The sequence below is a fragment of the Micrasema longulum genome, unplaced genomic scaffold (genome assembly GCF_059751315.1).
Source record: "Micrasema longulum isolate JH-2025_06_02 unplaced genomic scaffold, ASM5975131v1 h1tg001310l, whole genome shotgun sequence".
NCBI classification, from domain to species: Eukaryota; Metazoa; Arthropoda; class Insecta; order Trichoptera; family Brachycentridae; genus Micrasema; species Micrasema longulum.
Window position 1 is genome coordinate 1 of NW_028278497.1, and position 22,923 is coordinate 22,923.

The 22,923-nt window shown below is 33.2% G+C and overlaps 1 protein-coding gene across 1 annotated transcript in view; it reads right to left on the bottom strand.

Annotated features, from left to right (window-relative positions):
* Window positions 1-2,479: 2,479 nt before the first annotated feature.
* The window catches only part of LOC148275965 (dorsal-ventral patterning protein tolloid-like), a gene marked incomplete at its 3' end in the record, with an annotated part of 231,950 nt that continues 211,506 nt past the window's right edge, over window positions 2,480-22,923 (bottom strand). The window contains exons 5-13 of the mRNA XM_088234965.1: window positions 16,554-16,728; window positions 14,854-14,880; window positions 11,499-11,710; window positions 8,790-8,997; window positions 7,336-7,544; window positions 5,920-6,055; window positions 5,745-5,840; window positions 4,413-4,618; window positions 2,480-2,708 (exon numbers count right to left, since the gene is read on the bottom strand). Coding sequence (XP_088091091.1) covers window positions 2,480-2,708; window positions 4,413-4,618; window positions 5,745-5,840; window positions 5,920-6,055; window positions 7,336-7,544; window positions 8,790-8,997; window positions 11,499-11,710; window positions 14,854-14,880; window positions 16,554-16,728 — 1,498 coding nt within the window. The remainder of the gene's footprint in view (window positions 2,709-4,412; window positions 4,619-5,744; window positions 5,841-5,919; window positions 6,056-7,335; window positions 7,545-8,789; window positions 8,998-11,498; window positions 11,711-14,853; window positions 14,881-16,553; window positions 16,729-22,923) is intronic.

A 22,923-nucleotide genomic window follows, 5' to 3' on the forward strand; every position in this document is an offset into this window, starting at 1 on the left:
TGTATGAGTACATATTTATTTCGTATTGTATTTTACGTTTTAAACTGAAAATCAAACATAATATATCTTGAAAACGATGTTTTCACAGTAGGTATATTATGTCATCGGGGCTGTTGATTTAAATGTTTTTTTTTACTAGACCAAAGTCTAATGGTCGAGAGTTAATACTCATTCTTATTCTTTACGGTGGGGGTCAGAGCCATACAAGCTCCTGACGTCACTGCAACCCATGAAGATCTATTGTGACGGGTCCCCATGAATAGTTCTTGTCCTCCAAGCCCGGGTCTTGAAAAACTCTGGTTACTGTGTGTAAGGCGAGAGTTCTCACTTTGCTAAATCTCTCATTTTGCTAAAACCAGTGGTCCCCCAAAAATGCGGCTTCTTTTACGATGTAAAGCATCATATTATCATAGATTGTGCATAAGTGTTTTCTCATCGACACTGCAAAACCTACAAATATAAGTTTTGGAAAGGTCATTGAGAAAACACTTATGCAAATCTATGATAATATGATGCTTTAATCGTAATGCTGAGGCTCTTCCACTTTGCATGAGTGTTTTAGCAAAGTGAGAACTCTCGCCTTACACACAGTAACCAGATAGTTTTTCCATGGAGGACAAGAACTTTTCAGACCCGTCACATTAGATCTTCATGACCTAAGCCGTGACGTCAGGAGCACATTTGGGCAACCCACAGTGGGGCTCAGGACCTATTGGAGCTGCCTCAGCTCCCAGCCTAAGCCTCTAAGCACATTTAAGTGCTTTTGGAAATTAAATTGCATAGTCATTAAATAAAATGGCATAGCTAACATCGGATTATCGATAAGGTATTTTTCTCATAGTTCTAGACATACAGTCAAGACTCATAATATGTATAATTATAATATAAAATTGAATTACATTTTTAAAATTTACTTTATTAAATTTAAAGTAAAGTTTCACACATCTAATTATTATTGTTTGATATGTTTAATAAAATAGCATAACATCTTGTGAAAAAAATTACATAGCATTGCGTATTATGTAAATTTTGCCAATTTTTTGCACATGTTGAAATAATGAGTGAAAATGAATGAGCGAGATTAGAGCAAGGAAAAAATCTTACAAAAAATCTCATTTATTCACAGTTTTATGAATGAAGTAATATGAATTTTTTCACCAAAATGTATCAATATTTTTAAATAATAATTGATTTTTTGTAACTTGGTTAAACGCAAATATTTTTTTTTCGTTTTAGTTCTGAAGACAATGGTGAATTATTCATAACAACGCCCACGAGCATGAAGTTTTAATGCTGCAGAACCACGTTTATTTAGTATTTTTAATAAGATATTATAATGACCCATTAAGTCTAAAGATTTTTGGTAGGACACAATTTTTTTAGATAGGTTTATTTTACACACTTACATATATGTATATTAAATACATTTATTTTTAGCATTTAACAGTCCCTCTGAAGTACTAAGCAGGATTTAAATATTTTTTTTTTTCAATTGAAGATCTTCCATGTTAATAGGTTTGCGGGAGATCATTGAACAACTTTGGAATGATTCAATTTAATGTTCCTTCTCCAAAGTAATTTGTATTTCGGAAAACGACCAGAGGTGCAATGATAAATCTTCTATACCTCCTAGAGAGTGATTAATTTGGACATTTTTAGGGCGATGATACTTTGCTTCATAAAATGGCCACACTAATGATTAAACGACAAATGGTGTATAAAACTGTTTCAAAGACGGAAATAAAAGTACTACGGTTTGGTTAATTCAACCTAATTAAGTGTTTTGAAAAAATAAATATCCCCGAATTAACGACTCTCTAGAATAAAGAGAAGATTCATAATTGCACCCCTGGGCCCCGATTTCAATGTAAAGTTATAATTTATCTTCAATTTTATCTACAAAGTAAAATTTAATTATCTGTATGAAAAGCAAAATATGCAAACACATTTTTCTTCTAAATGTGTTCAATTATAGGTTATCAACGAATATACTTTGAATGTTCATGCAAATATACTTATTTTCATACATACATATCGGTTTTTCTTTAAAGATAGTCGAAGATAACTCTGTTAACTTACCATTGTAATCGGGGCCCTGGAAGGTTTAGTTTTTAATCTTGTAACTTATTGAACTTACGTGATTTAAATCAAGGACTCTAAGTAATCGCATATTAACAATCTATTGGAGTGTTTATTATTATTAAATAAGACTAGCATTCGCATGCTAAATTGCAGCACTAAAAACTTCTAACAATTTTGGAAATACTAATTATCTACGCCTTTAAGAAAATTTTGGATCAAACCCAAAAAAACGGTAATTTGGTATGCAGTTATATGATTGCAAATGTTTGTTTTGTTCAGTTTTTATGTTTTAAATAATTTTTTTTGTTATATTTGTATATTTTTTCTTTTTTGACTTGGCGCCTTAAAAAATAAAATAGAAAAAGATTTTTAAGCAATTGAATATTTAAAAAGTTACCCATATGCTCCCGTGGTGCTGTTGACCGAATCTGCTTTGACTTTGAAGTGTTCGAACACAATGGTGACCTGATCATTAGGGGTGGCGTAAAACATATATGTGCAGTTGGTTTCCGAAGGGTAGTTGGAAGGGTAGCGCGGCGAGTTAAACTCTCCCTTCTTCCGAGATGAACTTCGGTAGGAAAAGGAACAAGATCCGTCAGGAGCTGCCGTTCCTGGGATCCGATATTCTAAAAACAAAAGTTTAATAATATTTATTTTAAGCTTTACAATTTTTTTTTCGTAGTCTTTATTCAATAAAATATACACATTTTTACAATATTAATACGTTATAAAGAAAACAAAGTAATAAAACATATTTTGTCCCGATAAACTATTCAATAATAGTTTGTCATCGGGCGCTCGGACATTAGTTTTGATTAATAATCAAATAAAAGAGTACAGACATAATACTGTATACGTATAAAATAATGAACGTATATTATTTTATTTTTGATGCTTTGAAAAATATTATTAAGAAGAAAAAACTCAACAAAACCAGATAAGAATGGTTTAAAGAAATATTTTTTTAAAAGTAAGAAAATAGAGTATAATAATACAATTAAAATTAAAGAATAGCCATTTACTTGAAAATATTTTAAATATAGAAAAAAATATAAATAAACACACAAATAAATAGTGTGTGCTCATAAATGTAATCAAAACAAGATAAAAAATTAAACAAAGGAAATCGAAAATTTCAATTCATATCTACAGAAAAAATAAAAATAATAAGAAAATTAAAAGTACCTACAAAAAAATAAAAGTTCATAAAAAAATAATAAAAAATACATGACATGTATGAATCATAGTTAACTAAGAGTACACTTTTTAAAAATCACGGTAGGGAGGAAATGTGTGAAAAACAAATGCGTTGTAGGGAGAGCAAAGAGTAAGAAGGGAAAAAGATGGAGATAAGATTGACTGAAAATTGGTTATAAGTCTAAAAAAATAACTGTCAGTTTTTCTCAAAGAAGGTGCTATTTTACATTTTGTGGTACCTAAATCATTAAAAAAATTATTATTTATTTGTATAAATGTATAATCAATCATCCACAAAGATATCTCACAATTAGAAAGTTCATTGCTACGGGAAATTGGAAATAAAAAGTTTGAACACGCGGTAAAAAAAATAAAAACGCGGTTTAATTGTATCGCAAAGCTTCTTAAAAATGGACGAAAAAAATTAACTGTTGAACTACGTAACAAGTTCTTCCGAATCAACCAATGATGTAGTGTTGGGATGGATTTCCGGTTTCGGGAAAGCCAACTCACCAATCAACAGAAATCGTCGACTAGAACTTGCGACGTCACGGGCGGAGTAATTTCAGAATTAATACACCTTCAATAAATCATACGCTGGTAATATGATAAACACAAAAAAAAAAGGTTTGAACTTCCTCATCATACCAGTCTTCTGTTGAGCAACTGACCATCATGCCGTTTCCCCGTAGGAGTAGGTAGAGAGGATATAAAGCCACATCTTTGAATTTGAATACATACCGCTAATCATGCACGCACGCAGATTTTTCCGACTTTCGATATGACCATCTTTAAGTAATTATTTGAATTTGGCCCTACCATATCTTTCTCGGTCTTCCTCGTTTTCTGCATTTATCAACGTTCGCACAGCAAATCTTTTTTCGCTGTCCATTCGATCCAAATGTCCAAACCAACGCTAAACTCTTTTCTTGATTTTGCCGACATTTGTGCATGTATCTTGCATATTTTAACCACACATTTGCCAGAGAGATGGCATTTCGACAGCATTCAGTTTACTTTCATCCTTATTTTTCTAATCCCATATTTCGCTTCCAAACATAAGGATCAGCAACAGGACACAATTGTAAATAGCTAATTTATTTAAAAGTTATTAATCCTAATAAATCTCTTACCTGTTTCAAAAGAGTATTTGGCTTTAAATCCTCTGCCCCAAAGATCTCCTGAAGAGAAAACCAGCACCAATCTGGGACCATCAGATACAGCTATTGGCGGTGCCACTTCCCCACAAAGGTCCATATCGAACTTATCATACGAGTCGGAAGCTTCCTGACCCTTGAGGTAAACTTTCAAGTATCCATCGGTACATGCTGCTCCTGACCTGCATCATTAAAACAACTTTTACTAACATTATTTAACAAGCCAATATTTGTGAAACAAGAATGCAGCAATTTCAGCAATATGGAAATATGATGTACAGAGAATATTCCTATAAATTACACCCGATACTCATTCCATATATTATATCCTTAAATAATGTAATATGTAATTAATATCCATCATTATTTTCTTAAAGGGATGCTGGATTACAATACCCTCAAATTTTCGTCTTGTTAGGACATTATCAAACTGATTGAAATCCTTATTTACTAACAATAATTTCTAGTTTAATATTGTCTCATTCGTAATACATGAAAGTTATAAAATGTAAATATTAACTTTATTCAATTCATAATTCAATAAAACGCCAAAGTAAATTTTTAAAATAAACCTTTGTAAATTAAATCAATATTGAAATCAAATTATTATATGAACTTTAAAGCTGTACCCCTACAAATATTTCAAATAATGGATGGGCTTTTCCAATATACCCATAATGTACATAATAAAATGCACTCAGTATACTTAAATAGTTTTTTTATTGTTTTACTTTTCTAGGCTATATAAAAATCCTCAATACTTGTTTAATATCCCCATAAACTATTAATACTATTATGCACCTATATAATATAAATTATTGTTAGTATATTAGTATAAGGATACTTTGTAAATATTTAAGTCAGTTTGATAATGTCCTAACAAGACGAAACGCGTCACATATATATTTTTTTAAACGTAGAATTAAATGCAATAAATATGTTTTATTTTGGATACCTTACCAAATTTAATTAGGTATGTACATCAAAAAATCAACTTTAAAAAAAAAATGTTTTCAGGCGTTGCCTTGTAGGTGAATTGGTTCAGCCGGATGAATCTCATCCACATGATAAAAGTTTCAGCTCTTTTACTTCACAAAAGTCAACAAATGAATTAGTTGAGGAAATGTGTATGTTTAAACATAGGCAGAATGGTGAATGTTACACAGTGTATAAAATGGCCAGTTAAACCAGCCAATGACAGATTATAGGCCATGTAAATGCCTGGACTTTTATATTCTCTTCTCAATTTTTTTTCTCTCTGTTGCAACAAATTTAGAGGACATAAATTACTAAAATTGAATGACTTACTCTCCTGCCTTCTCTCCTTTGGGTATTTCAAATTTAATAAATTCCAATCGCACTCTTTCCAAGTGCTGGGAATCTTGCATACCATAAATAAAATATCTGAAAAAAATCATTCAAAATTAAGTTTGTTTAAATACGTATTTTAACTGATGTACTATTGATGTAAAAACGAACTCACCTACAAACGATTTTTGGAATATATGGAAAAGGATAATTAGGACTATAAACAAAACCCGTGGACTCCTTTCTACTGAGGATTTTTTGGTCACATTCCGATCCTCGTATGTGCTCTGCATCATTTTTACTTATAAAATCTGAAAATAAAAATATGCAAACATGTGATTTTGACCAGTTTGAAAAGTAACAGGAGAAACGACTCAAAATTTTAGTACACTGATTTTCTGTAGTATTAATCTTTTTTAAAAAAATAACTTAAAATAACCGAACGACATGGTGCTCATAAGTAAAGACACGGGTGATCTAGGCGAAATTATTGTGGAACTACATCAGGCTTTAAAAAGGATAAGTTTGGAAATGAATATGAATAACACATAGATTATGAGTCCAAAGAGGAAAGGCATTTTCTAATGAAATGATTGTTAATTTAATCATAGAACTTAAGTGGTCGATTAATACATATACCTAGGACACAAAGTCAAACTTGGTAAAGATAACCTGACAACGGAGTTGCCAAGAAGAATAAGGCTAAGTTGGGCAGCTTTTGTTTAAGCTAAAGTACATTTTTGAAAATATACAAATCCCAGTATGCTTTAAAGACCAAGTTTATGAATCGTGATATTACCAGTGATGACATACGGACTAGAAACCGTGTCTGTGATGCAGAAAAGTAGCCAGAAATTAAAATGCACTCAACAGTCCATGGAAAGGCAGATGCTCGTTGTATGTCTAAGAGACAGAATAAGTGATCAATAAATTAGGCGCCTAACCGGAGTTGTAGATATCATGGATCGTGCAGCACAATTAAAATGGCAGTTGGCAGAACGCTTTGCGAAATAAAATGATGACTCGTGGACACCCAGAAATATTAAGTGGAGACCATAGGCAAACAAAAGAGGCGTTGGAAAGCAACAAAATGATGGGCCGACGACATTTTCCGATTGCCGGTAGATCATGAATGATAAAAACGGGTGATGTGAAGAAGTGGAGACATTAAAAAGATGCCTTTATCCTGTAGTGGAGAGAACAAGGACTTGATAACAAAGTCAAAAATATATTTTTGACGTATTTCAGGGAAAAAATATACTCTATAAATTCTAAAATGCGAAATTTTCATGTTTTCAGAGTCTTGCAGTCTCTAAATTCTGATGATACTTGTTTTGGAACCTGTCAGGTTGTGAAGCGCCATAATAAAAATAATAAAATTCAGCAATGCGTTTAGCTCAGTTGATGCCTTTTACTATCAAATATCGTAATTATCAATGCTCAAATGACTTATTTGTGTTTTTCATCTATTGAACGAGATATATTTTTTTCAATATAATTTTTATGTGAAAACTGTAAACACCTGAAGAACATTTAAATAAACAAAAAAATGCAACTTTTACATTGACTAAAATGCAGCATGAAGTCTTACCAAGCTTAACAAAACTTTCTGAGAACTCAAACATCCCTTTGAACCCTCTATTCTGCGTGTTGGCAGTTCTGGGAAGAGTGTAGAAGACAACGAGGAGCCGCTCATCGCTGGAGTACAGAACCAGGTTCCTCTGCTGCCCGCAGTACGTGCCCACCTGGGCTGAAGAGTTGTCGGGACCATCGTAGACTCGGACATAGTCGAATGGGCAACTGGAATAGTTTCAAATAAATTCAACAAGAATAATAATATTAAGAACATTAGCAGCTTATAGCTGGCGAGCCTACGTCGAATATTTTTTTAAAACTTCTTGTTAGTTTGGTGATGTGCTTGATTTTTTAAGACTAATTTTATTGGTTGGTTGGAAGAAATTGCCATTTGGCAATAAGCCCGCCAATGTACAAATAACATTATGGACAAAAAGTTAAATAAATAAATAAATAAAATAAAATAAAATCTGGGGAGTATTTTTAACTCAATGCGTAAGATTGATCACCTTATTTTCCTCCCATGTAATAAATTTGATTCAGATATGCTGCGATTGAAGTTTACATGTATAATTGATTATGTGTGATTCTTAATTTGTATAATTTATATTTTAAAAATTATTTCTGATCATCTTTTTTGCATTGTATTCTTTGGAATTTGATTATTTATTACATTAACATTTTTTTCTAGATTGTTATTCTATGTCATAATTTGATCTAATTTATTTTACTATGTATTTTTATTGTTATTTATTGTGGCTTGACACGGGCATAGCCTAAAAAGCCTTAATAAGTTAATAAATATTTAATTTTGTAATTTTGAATAAATAAATAATATAATATTATTTTTTCTGCAGCTTTCTTTAATTGTAATCAATTAGTGTCTTTGTCAAATCTTTTAAAACTTTCCGATAGAATTCTAACAGACCTATCATTCCTTCTTAAAGTTTATTTTTTTTATTTTGATACAAATAAAATATTAGCGTTCTTATAATTTACCCAAAAATGTCTTTTTGAAGGCCATTTCCAACGACGTAAATTAAAATTAAATGTTAATGATTAAATGTATTGAAATATGTTTAATTTTAGGCCATTTTTATTACATTTTAAACAAGTATCGACATACAAGAGTATACTGATGTAATAACTTATATTTACATATGAGTTATTAATTAAAAAATACTTGGTACTATCAATAAACAATTTAAATCAATCAAGAGGATACGTTCATGTCATAGCACTAAAGCGTTTAATAAGTAATCAAAATAAATTTGAAACAATGGATAACAACAATTTCGAGTAAGAGTGTTATTGTTATTTTAACAATCCAAAGATTCCTTTTCACGCATTTTCTTGTTTATTTATTGATTCAAAAAATATTATATGGAAACTAACCCATGGCTATGAGATAATATATTAAAAAGTTATTTTTTGCGTTACGAGTTTTTAAAAAAAGGAAGAAATTATTACTGAGGACCGCCGTAGAACAAATCGAAGTCACGGAACTCGATGCGAATTCTCTGTCCGGGCCTTCCGAGGAACTGGTAGGCGCAAGTCAGGCCCTTGGGGTATGCACCAGGGTATGTGGGAGACAGGAGTGCCCCCTTTCTTCTCTTGGATTCTTGGACAGTAAAGGAACAAGTGGCCTGCTCCACGGCTGTACCCACGTGATACTCGGCTAGAAAAAAACAGTTAGTTATTTTATTTGTCTATTCATTACAAACGTATATATCTTCTTAATACTTGTAGGATTTATGCTTGTTGAAAAGCACGGGAGCTTCTAGCCAGTTGGAGGTTGACAGAAAATAACGATGTTGATGGTTGATTTATGTATATTTATTACATAATTAGTAAATAGAGTAATTGAGAGAGTAATTGTGTAGACGTTTTGCGTTGAATTACTGAGCAGTCAGAGCACTGAACGGCCTACATGTTAGACTGACGGTCTGTGTTATCTGACTATGTAAATAAAGACTTTACTACTTATATTTATTGTCCAGGGTTCACTTTAACTCCTAGTGGAATATGATTTTGTGAACTACTTCCTTGGCTCTCAGCGATTTTATCGATATGGCTGATATCCGCTCATGTCAGCAATAATTTCTCATCAGTAATTTAGGTGTGATTGGTGACCAATTGTTTACTCAATACGATAGTAAGTTAGCTGACTGTGAGCATTCATTTCCGGGTGAACTTGAAGTCCCAATATACTGATAAATCCTTCTAAATACATTATACTGAGAAAAATCCGTTTGAATGTTTGACTCAACAAAAATATTTTGGACATGACACATACTCATGAAACCATTTTATTTCCTTACATTGTTTTAATAGATGAGATTTCAAAAAAATATCTGGTAAATAGAATTAATGGTTTTCACCAGAAAACGTTTTTGAAAAGTACTTTTGATGGATTATTACACATGCTACCTTTGAAACTTGACCTCGGAGGATTGAGAAGATTTCATCTATTATTTATTTGTAAATTTATTGCAAAAAAAATTAATAATATACATACTTAATAACAGGGAATCTATATAAAACCAATTAATGTAAAATGAAAACGGAGTGTTCTCTGTTTATCATTAGTTAATAAAGCTCGAAAAATGACATTTATAACTGCATTGCAAACTTGTTTTCTTAAATTTTGTCATTTAGTGTATTTTATCAGTATATCGACGATATATTAAAAAAAATAGTAACGCATCCTTAACTCCGTGAGACCAAAAACCCTGTGTTGAGTTGAGATACAACATAATGTAAAGTAGAAGCATGCAAACTTATTATTTAAAAATACAAAAATAAATGTTTGTAACGTAAATATATATTTCATATCACCATCTAAACAACATGCAGCATTATGTGTGCACCATATAATGTTGAATAATATATAAATTTATGCAATGTCTCGGCAGCAGACTCCTGCAATATTCAAAATAACAGAAAAATTCGCTTTCCCAGCTTCTTTAGATGAGACATGCATATTTATACATATTTTGCCTTGCGGATTACGTATAAGACTTACATTTACTACAAAAGGTGTGTTCCTTTTAACTGCTACAACATGAGGTACTTTAGCCCTATGGGAAATTGGATACAAAAAATGTTTTCTTCTGCGCGGCAAAAAGCAGAGCATTGAATTCTATCGCAAAAAATCTTGAAAATGTACGAAAAAAAGAATAAAAAATATTTTAATAAAAACTGCTTTGAACGACGTTACTGACTCATATGAACCAATGATAAGAGAGCAGCGAAGGATATCCGGTTTGCTTACCGTAAACGAATCAATCGGGAGAACTGACAGAGAAGAACCTCTGACATCACAAGCAGAGTTATTTTAGAAATAAAAAACTTTTAAAAAACCATAGCGCTGATTATACGATACATATGACTTTTTTGCTTTGTTTAATAGTAATAAAATAGATTGTGATTACGAATCTTCGAACTTCGATCCACGAAAACTTGGTTCTTATTTTTAGCGCAATTATTAAGACTAGTTGAAAAAGTTCTCCAAAATCGAGACGAGTTATGGTCCCGGGGGTAGTATTAGGTACTCCGTATCAGGAGGTCCTAGTTCGAACCCCGCTCTACCACTACTAGTTTCCCATTTTCTTACACGGTTTTTCACGACTAAAAGAAAATGGTTCTTAAATTGAAATATATTTGGACGAATCACAGAGAAAGTTTTTGTTCAGAGTGATTTTTCTTCGCCATTTAAGGAATGTACACAAAAAATACATATATCTCTATATCAAGGGTGCGCAATACGTTTAAACACTGCTAAAGTATTGTCATGTTTTCGTATTTTCGTAAAAATTTACTAAATGGATTGCAAAGCTGGATAAAGCTGTCGCTCATATTCAAAACAGTTATTATGATAAAACAATCATTTTTAACTCAGGTGGATGCATGTTTAGTAGATTCTTTTTTTTTTAAAAGAAATATTTGCGTTCTTATGATTTACCCAAATATTTAATTTTGAGGGCCATTTTCAACGAGTTGTAAATAACTCACTATGAGAAAATGGGAATCAAGTTGGGGTAGAGTGAAATTCGAACCACGGACCTTTGAGCCGTAAATCCGAGACACTAGCGACGGGACCACAACCCGATTCATTTCCTCGCATGTCACGTTTAATCAATGTAAAAGTCTCTTCATAAGAAAATATATGTGCCTTACAGTCATTGATGTAGGCGTAGGTGCCCTGGAAGAGTGTCGGGTGTGTGTAGGTCTTGTCGGTGAAGAAGGAGAGGGCGACGGCGCGGTGGAGGGACACGCGGCGGCGCGGGGGGATGGGCCCGCAGTAGCGCCCCCCGAAGGGGCTGTTTACCAACTCCCCTGCCTCGCCGCTCACCGCCTCCGAATACACGTCCATGTACTCGTGCGTGCATCTGGGAACAATCGGTAAATCGGATAATTCAGCGCGTGAAATAGAACGAGAACCCCGCTCATTGAATCGATTATATCTTACGGAGTGCGTGTCTGGGGTCTCACCTTCCAGTCTCATCTGGGTAAAATTTATGATATTCAGGTGAGACTGTTGAGGGGGATTGTACCGGACAGCATAATCCGTGAGGCGAAACATATGGGCGAGGGTGTATATTTTAAATTCTGTAATGTCCTGCCGGTAAAACAACTTTGTGACTACACATTAGTAGTAGATCACTTTGTTGATCTGGAATATAAAAAAAGAGTTTCCCACACTCACAACACTAGATTAAAAACTAAGCGTTCCCTGACTGTTCCCCGAATTACAAATTACTTTGGAGAGCGAACATTAAATTGCGTTGTTCCAAGGTTGTTCAATGATATCCCACAAACCATTATTAACATGAAAGATCCTCAAATGAAAAAAAAATGAACTAAAGAAATATCTTCTAAATACTTTATAGTGCATGTTTACAAATAAATTTGTAAAATATAAATAAAATAAAGGTAATATAAACCTGTCATAAAAAATATAAAAAAATGCGCCCCACTAAAAAGTCTTTAGACTTAGTGGATAGCAAAGAAATATTCCACAAATCACAAATGAAAGACACTACCCCTACAATACATCACATACAAATAATATAATCACTAGATCCTCAACACAAAGACAACTTAAACAAATACAAACTAATACCACTTTCGGACTTCCACTATCTATTAAAACAATTAGAAACGAGAAAATGTTTAAAAAGGCTATGAAAAAATGGATAGTGGAGCTAGGTAGAAGTAAAATGGATTGGCTCACTCGCCCAAACCAATATTGAATCAACTGGTCCACAAGTGTATAGCCTATGTTAGGTTTTTGTTATTTTCATTGTGCGTTTTGTAATATAAATAATATATATACAGTGGTGCCTCGCATAACGAACGCCTCGCACAGCGAACGCTGCACACAACGAACTTCCTTTTCGTTCATTTCACGCTTCATACAACGAACTTCGCTTCACACAACGAACTTCGCTTCACACAACGAAGTCGCCCACTTCACACGATCTCTGCCGATTTATTGCATCCTTCCGCGCAGGCAGTCGTTAGTCACTGAGCAGTACGCTTAACTTACGCACGTGTCGCAGCAATCGTTGAAGAGGATGTAGAGGAGCTTATTGAGGAACACAAAGAAGAGCTGACAACTGAAGAGCTCCAAACACTTCTGGCCCAACAACAGGACAATGCTCAAAGGGAAGCGTCATCTGATAACGAGGAGCAACAATCAAACAATCAACCAATTCCAACTGCTGACATCAAGAACATCCTGGTCAAATGGAAAGCAGTTCAGGAGTTTACCAATGCCCACTATCCGGATTCCGCTGAAGCAAACAGGATCAACGACCTGTACTCCGATACTCTTGTCCGTTATTTCCGGCAGATGTTGAAGAAAAGAGAGAAACAAACGACTTTGGACAGGTTTTTCACTGCACCATCGGCCAAAAAGCGGAAAATGGATGAAGATGTGCAAGATTCGATTATTTCTTAAAATTAAAAAATGTGTGTTTTTTTCATTATGTTTTTAGATGTATCTAAATAAAAATAATAACAAAAAATTTATCTTTTTTTTATGTCATCTTACCATATTTTATGCTACAGAACGAATTATTTTTTTTAACATGTATTGTTATGGGAAAACGCGTTTCACATAATGAACTTTTCGCATAACGAACTTGCTCCTGGAACGAATTAAGTTCGTTGTGTGAGGCACCACTGTACCTAGTTTTTTAAACAGTCTGAATATTTTGTTTATTATCTCTGTTTTTTAAGTTAGTCTTCCTTGTTTATTCTCAAATGTAAAAATATTTCAAACAAGTATATTGTTAAGTGTCCTCGGCACGGGTAACCCCAGTAAGGTTATATGAATCAACAAGGCAACTCTTTAAATTGCCTTAATTCAAAGGTCAATGTGCCGTTCAATTATGTACGGCAAAATATAAAAAAAACTTTCTCGTCTTCCAGCAATAAATGCATTTAAGATAAACATATATTTTGGTATCTAATATTTCCATGAGTGTAACCATTGCATAATGTTGCGAATTTGATACATACTCGTATCTATTTTTCCTAAAATTTTCTAAAATCAGTTTTTAGTAAATATTTTTAATAAAAATAAAACACACAAATAAGTCATGTAATGAAGGGTTAACAATGCTTAATAGTAATAACTTTTTTACTTGGTGCATTTTATATATTCTGATAGTGAATAATCTCATCATCAAAAGTATTTTGATGTCACGTTTAATTTAAGAAAAAAAATAATGGTACAATAAATGCTACACATTTTTTTAAAATCCCGTAATGATTTTTATACAAAAAAAAACCTATCCAGCACTGTGCAATGTACTGCGTGGAATGTATCCCCGTGTAAATAGAGGTTCCAGTGCATAGTATATTCATTTACTAAATTTTATAGTTTATTTATCAAGGAAAAAAAATTCTTCTTTTTCAATAAACATGTAAAATGTATACACAGTCAACCCTCCTACAGCCCCATTTTTATGGAAGTACCGTATTTGTTTTCATTCTTTTAGATAAACATAATGTCGGTAAGTGGTTATAAAATCATATTATGAGTTAGAAACTAGCTTAAATATATCTTCTCTTCAAGACCGTTGAAATAAATCCGACCAACTAACTACTCTTATTTAAAATTTTCAACTTACTTTTTGATGAGCCTGAACTTCTGAGCTCAATCAAATTAAATATCCCAACTAGAAACCTCAGATAAAACTTACTCTTTCATACCGATACCCATAGAACTAACTATGGTTTTTATTCCCCTATGCCCAGAATTCTTAGGTCTGCCAACAAACATACCAGTCTTTATTTCTTCGATAACAGGTTGTCTTCTTTCAAACGATCACTGAATCAAATTAAATTACAAACACCTCTCTTCCGCTTCCACTCCCACCAAGTCTACCATTGTGTCTTTCTACTTTCCGTTATAATAATTTTCTATGTATAATTATGTTCTTAAAAATGCCCATTGGGCGTATATATAAATAAATAAACAATTATTCATTAACATTAAGTTTGATGTTTTTTTTTTACTCACCCTGGAAGCTCCCCCACAGCAGCACCACTAGAAATAAAAATGTTTAATTAGTAACATCTCCTTTCTTAAATACAAGGTATGATAAAAAAATATGGTGACTGAATTTTAATAGCTGACCCGTTGAGATAGTCAGTGTCAAGTTTGAATAAGTCTTGACTTGTTAGTCGGCTTCCAGATCCGTAAGATTAAGGTGGTGTTTATCATGTCTGTCGCGCATCATGGATTTCTAACCACGCGTTAACATTAAAGTTAAACAGTAAAGTGATTACTTGAACAAGCTCTGTAAATCCCTAGATTTGACATCCCCTAATAATTTCTTCATCTTGATTGAGATATCTATTAAAGTTATTTCCTAAGTCTCTGTTGAAATACATATGTCTCTATGTTCTCAAAGATTTGTGCTCTTACGATTTAGATTTTCCATTGCCGTCAATGCCTGCTTCTATCACCGTCAGCGTACTCAGCATAACATTGATCACAAACAGTTGTACTGCTTCCACACTTATTAATTACGCTGACAGGGTAACATTTAAGCTTAAGTGAGTTGTATTATTTAAACCAGTCATGTATGGGTTGTTATACCATAGCTACGCATATATAGCTAAAGGTATGATATAATAAATTTATTTGTCTATCCTGTTAAAATTTTCAAATATCTAGTAACTAATCAGGTTAAAGGTAAGCAAGCGAATGGACGTTCTCCTCTGGGTGGACCAACCTAATACAGGAACTAATAGGGTCCTCACTAAACAGTGCCCTCAATTCGACCCTGGCCTCGGAGGCATATTCGTATATATCCGACGGGTCATCCTTCCGGGATGCTTCGGAATCACTCGGGCCCTCGTTATTAATTAACACTACAGTTTCGTAACGCCACAAATTGCCCCCGAGAAGCGCCTGCTAACGTCACTCAACATAATCATTCTTGTTTTCAGTGTTGTATCTCGGCTACGCCGTCAATTTTTTATAAAAGTAGTAGTTTTAAATAATAATACATGTAATTTAAAAGAGAAAAATCTTCGTTTTGTGTTATTAAAAATTGTTTTTTTTATTTTATTAATGTATGTTGCTTTCTAAGTTTTTTTTTCTCTTTTTTTGTACAGGTACAAAATATTTCTAGCACCAAATATTTAATTTTTTAAAGTATTTTTATAACTAGTAATATTATTTTTTAACCGTGTATCTTTTTTTAGACTCCTTAATTTGTAAATAACTGTTTAGTAATAATTTATTTTAGATACAATATTTTTCTTATTTCACTTACATGCATGTATTTTATTATAGGCAACTTATATGTAAAAGGCACTAAGTGCCGTTTATTTCAATAAAATAAAATAAAAGAAATTGGTTTAATTCGGTTATTGCTGGGGTGGATAACACGTCTGGTATCTCCATCCGACACGTCAGCTATCTACAAAACCACTTCGGATGAATTCTCAAACATCCCGTGAGGAATAGAGGCGTACCATACAGCTAATGCCTGATATCCCCAAAGAACGCGTCGCTTAGCATTGGCAAAGACAATGAAAGGAGATTAATTTTTGTTTCCGTTGTGACGATGATAGGGTATCTTAGTTCATTGGATATTAGTACTAAGATAGCTTACTGGGAAAACCCGCGTCATTGCCACTTTTCCACGGGCACCCTACATTTAGAGAAGGCATGATCACGAAGGAGTAGGCAGTGTAAAGTAGGCTTACTCCTGCGGCGTGCCCCGAAGGTTGAACTGCGTGAAGACGATCTCCACCCGCTGGCCAGGTCCGGCCAGGAAGGTGTAGAGGCACTGGCGGGAGTGGTTTCCGGGGTTCACCAGCTCGGGGGCGGAGAAGGCGCCCCCTTCCTCCTCGCCGCTGCTCACAAATGTCTGGTCACACTCTGAAAATACACAAATTATATCCAAATAAAACAGGGCCCCGATTACAATGAGAACTTGAAAAATAATAATAATAACATTATTTGTCTGGAAATAAGTATTCGCCTTTTGTAATATACATGTATGATGTATGTGTATTTAAAAAAAATATGAATTCAGATTCCAATAAATAAATAAAATGTTGAAAATGAACTTGAATCTACTATCTCCATGTATATATTCAAATACTAAAAAATACGATATTCCAGCTTCTTAAAAACATAGTTAGCTATGTAACTAAACATGTGGATCAACCATCTTCCAGGGCCTCGATTATGATGGGAAGATAAATACGTCATACCTTCATCTTGACGGTATATAATAGATTTCCTCTGGCGATTATAAAGATATTTAAAGATATTTGTTAACCATGGAGTTGAAACAGTGTTTGATTTATTTAGTTTTTTATTGCTTACTTCTTGGTATGAACACTTGACCAATTTACTACTATACTATATTTTTTATAAATTTATTGATATTGTTTTAACTTTGCTGGAATTCCTCTCATCCATGCGCTTTGTAGCTGCACGATGATTGGTTATCTAGCTTTAATATATCAACTTTAAAATACCTTAATTTTGTAAACGGGGTCTAGAATTCCAATCGTCTATGCGCTTAGTAGCAGCAAGGCGTGTTGTAATCTTACTCTTTTTCACTATTCATATTATTATTATTTTGTAATACACTAAATTTATTTGTCAATTTTTAAAATGTGTAAATGGGGGCTAAATTTCTAACTGTCTATGCGCTCTGTAGCTGCAAGACGTCCTGTAATCTAGCTCCTATCTATTATAATTTTTGATTGATCTTAATTGAAAACGAGGAACTAGAATCCCAACCGTCCATGCGCTCTGTAGCTGCAAGACGTGCTGAGATATTTATTTATTGTACAGTGCCCTTATGGTGATTTTTACAAAAATGGCGCTGTATAAATTATCCGACTGTATATAAATATATATATTTACATATATGTATATATTTATATATATAGCTAAGGTACGTGTCGAGCCCCTTTTAAGATACTGTTTATCAAGGAAGCATGTTTTCAAGAGACGGAAGAGTAGAAAAAGATGTTGAAAGGAGAGTGAATGCGGGCAACAAAATCAATGGAGCACTAAGCACAGTAATTGCTAATAAAAATATGTCAATCGAAGCTTGACTGGCAGTGCACAACGGAGATTTAGTCCCAACACTTATGTATGAAAGTGACACATGGAACTGGCAGAGGAAGGATGAAAGCCGAGAGAACGCGGTTGAAATGCGATCTCTTAGACGAACGGTAACGTGAGACAAGGATGACCAAGGAAGACGTAGCATGATCAGATAAACCAAAATCTTAGGTCTGGTCGTGTCAAAAGCAGACAGAACCGAAGAGCATGTACGGCAAGATGTATGAATGTGAAAGAAGCTAGAAATATATGCCAGGATAGATGGCGGTAAACCGTTAATGAATCAGGGTTAAGTGGCACAAGGGTAGTTAAGTTTTCCTGTCATCTATTTGTTTTTCCTTATACTTTTTGAGAAACATTTGTGTAGTCCAAGGGTTGGTAAACTTTTTATTTTATTTGGGTATAAGTTTATTGAGAAATATTATTTTTCTCATAATTTAGCTTGACGTTTAAATTTTCCGGCTGTTTTCAATTTTTTGTAAATAACCATGACAGAAACACTGTTTTTTTCCATAATCGATGAAACACACACATGCTAAATAATTTCACCTGAAATATAGAGTAACGGCCGATGAAGCAAATCATATTATATTGAATACAATACAACGTATTCTGCAAGACTAACAGTGTTGCACATAAAACGTCAGTCTACATAAGAGCAGCGTTCTTTAGTATATTAACTTCGTTCCTCCAATGGAGACATTAAAAACAAAGGAACGCGGCTTATAAAGAGAACAAAGGATGTGGTAGCGACATTCAGTCCAAGCAAGTCAGCCCACAGAGTTAGCCCAAGCAGTTAGCCCAAAGGGTCAGCCCAAAGGGTCAGCCCAATCAAATCAGCTCAACGCAGTCACTCAGTTCCAGTATGTTGTCCAAAGTCAGACAGTTTAACTCATAATAGCCATTACTCTCATGTTCCATAAAAGTTATGTATATTGAGATTTTCCATGTAATAAATACACCTTGGAACAGCAAAGTCGAGTTTTTTTTCTACCTCCTACTAAGGTAAGAGCTCCAACCAACAACCAAAAACTATCAAAATTCGATAAACCAACTGACAAAATGGTAAAACATTTGTATTCAAAGTTTTAACTGTATGAGCTTTTTGCTCAATTATTTTTACAAAACTGTTTTGATACTTTTGATTAACATGGATGTTAAGTGCACAAAACCAAAGAACCAAAAATTTTTTTTTTATTTATTTAACAGATTACAGAAATGTTATATTGGAAAATAGTTTATTTCACCGTTAATAGGTTTATATACTTACGTATAAGATGGGGGCAATGTATATTATACTCAATTAAAAACACCTTTCTTGTAAAACTAAATAAAATGTAAAAACAATAATAAATAAACCCAAGATATGTATAATAGTCCCATTATTGTATTGTGGACTCCGGATTGGGAGGTCCGAAACTAAAACAACTTGTTTACTATTTTCTAAATCGATTATATATAACAAATCGAAAGTTGCCCCAATACTTAAATGTTCAGTTAAATCTACCCAAATATGTATTGAAAATAAATTAGCAAAAAAATAAACAATGAAAACTTCCTTATCATTGAAATTTAAATAAATAATTATATATATATTTCACTTACAAAGTAAAACTGGCAGGTACATGAAACCATTTTCAACTGTCAGATGTCTTTTATAGTGCATATTTTTCCTAAATTTCAAATACAATATTTGCTACAATATGGCCACGTATGCCCACAGGCCGTACTCTTCCGAGCCCTGGGTAGGATACGAACAACCAACGGACAGAGTGATTTACAGCCGGAAGAGGAAAAATTAACAGTGGGTCTACTATGCAGAAATATTACCGAACGAATCTGTACTGACATCGTTTATACGAACGATCGAATTTCGTGATAAAGTTTGAACATGTTTTAGTTAAACATAAACATAAATGCTACAACAGCGCTCTCGCTACTTCGCCAACTAAATAGAAAACGAATTACTTATTAACCGATACCGATTCGTAAAGCTTTGTAAATAATCTTTTCAATAGCAAAAATTATGAACAAATTAGCATTAGTCAGATTATAAAAAGCAATTTTTCGAGGGGAAATTTAATCGATGTATTTTTATTACGAAACATCATAATTTCCATTGATATTCGTACAGATTTGGAAATAATCAATTTATTTAGGACATATTGACACACAAAACACAGACAGTGTCTCATATCAGACCAAAAATCCCAAAAATTTAGCTAGATACGTCCATTACATTTTGACAGTTTACTTTATGATTATTTATGCTTGTTGTATAATATACTGTGTCGGTAATAGAGCTATCCGAATTGACCTACTGATGGTACCAAAAGGCGCTACTGCTTTTATAGTCGTTGTCCCTAGTGTTCTCTTTACTTCCGAGTGAGGAATTAAGGTTACCTTATATTTTCCGTGCAGTAATTCATATATCCTGTGTAAGCTAGATTTGTTTCGATGTTCCGGCTACCACAAAAGGAGCCATCTTCAGGGTAAACCGTGTGTTCTGTAGAAAATATATGTGTTTATGTACTAGTAATTTGTACCGTGTCGCAGTCGGCAGCAGGCACACTCCGTGTCATTTTTGTAGGCTGCAATGCCGGAAACATTGTTGATTTTTATATTGAACCCGTGCTTATGACATAAAATATTTTAACAACATTTGGAACTAAAGGGAAAAATAAAGGACCCCTTTTTAACCCAATAGACAAGAGCCCTCTGGAAACTGAAGCAGTTTGTAAACTTAGCTGCCAAAGATGTGATAAAATGTACATTGGACAAGCAGGGCGCACGGCAAAGAAAAGTATTAATGAATATAAAAGCGCGTGTTAACTAGGGTTATGGACACAGGACATATTTTCGCCTTCGAACCAAAGATTTTGCATAAGCCTAGAAATTACAGCACACAAATAATAAAAGAGGAAATTGAAATACATAAATACTCAAATATCAAAGACGACGGGCTGAAATTAAACTCAGCATGGTTACCGGTATTACACACTACAAAAATGACACTGAATATGCCTGCTGCCTACTGCGACACGTATTACTAGTACATAAACACATATTGTTTCTACAAAACACACATTTTACCCTAAAGATGGCTCCTGCAATGGTAGCCAACACGTCAGAACGAATCAAACTAACACAGGATCACTAAAAAAATATACATATTGACAACAGTGACCGTGAAAACTTACGCACCTTGTATTTTAGATGTTTTTATCATATTTTGGTTCGCGTACAGGAAATGCACGATTCACTTTCTTCGCTGTTCTAAAGCAGATTAGGTTAGGCAACTTCCGGGTGAGTCCCCACAAATTTACCAGAATTCTTAAAATGGCGCGAATGTTATATAATAAATACAATTAACTTGTCAACTTCGCGAAACGAAGGCGCGATACGCAATGCACTAGCCATTTGTATTCCGCGTTCGCTGTCGTCTCGATACCAATTATCTTCGAACAAACACCATCGCATGCCAAGCCAACGGAATAAATGAAAGATAACGCTCGGGAAATGTTTTTGTCGACGTTTTTTGGGCAACTTGAGATGCTCGTTTATCAAAGTGAAGATACGATTTAAAGACTCATGTTAGGGATCTCCATCTGAAAAGTTTAAAAGTCCCATAAATTTATATCTTCGCGTATATCAGGCCATAGTAATACAGCAAAGTTAATGGCGTGAAGTAGATAAACTGAACTTGGTGATTTGGATTTAACGTTGTAGCGGTTTATTTTAGTAATTGAAATCAACATTGTTTGATTTTATACAACCAGTTTTGAGGAATGCTATGTACGTATTATGGAACATAAATGTTATTTATTTACAATATTTTTATTGACTTACAATTTCAAAAATATTAGGGTTATAGTATAAACATATTATACGGTCAAGTCATGTTATGTCTCGTCTGTAGCTCAATCACAAAAAACTATCGACGTGCTAATAAGCGACGTGATAACAATTTCTCACCAAGGTTAACACCTAATAATAAATGTCATAATATTTACATTTCGCGACGTATAATCCTGCTGCGCAATCACACATTTGAATTACACCGGTGTAAATAGGGAAAATATTCCAAAACTGCTATTTTTATTCATTTATTATTTATCATGCTATTTATTGCATTTGGCCTGCGGTTGGCAAGCCAAGTGTTAAGAAAAGCAGTGCTGTTTGTATTAGATTTTCCTTACTATTTTGCAAATGTAATATATTGTATAATTTTTTATAGTAAACTAAAATATATTGTATAGTAAATATCTAAGACGTGTAAAAAAATCATCACAATACGCCCAAGGGGCATTTACAAAAAATATACAGGTAAGTACAAACATAGTAAGTAATAATTAAAAAATAAACAATGCTTTTTTGGATACATGTAGAAACAATAAAAAGCATACTGCCATGCAAAATAAAAAGTGAAACTTTACATAGTAAAAAAGAAAAAAAATGGATATAAGAAAAGTAATTGAATTAAAAAGCAAATTGTAAATAACTTGTAAAGAATTTAAACAAAAAAGATGCTAGTAACAAATTAATGTTAAAAACAAATAATAAAAATTAGTTTACAGTAAGTAAATATAAGATAATAACATAATATCTGGTACACAAAAATATTTGATACATTAATTTCAGAAAAAAGATAGGACAATAATAATGCACATCAAAAACAGCGAAAAAATTGTTTGAAAAAGAATGTTCCATTACGACATTAATAATGCATTAAGCATTAAGTGCATTTAAGAACGTTTTAAAATGAATAACTGTCGTATTAAAAATGTCTGTATCACAAGTAAATTTGTTGGCTAAGGAATGTAAACGCGGAATATGATAGTGTCGTGCATAGTTAGTACCTACGTATGTACTGGTAGTATTCGTGTATTATTAATATTATGGATAACTTATATAGCGCCATTTTCGTAATATAATACCTCAAGGGCGCTTAACAGAATAATTATATGAAGATATTATTTATTTATTTTT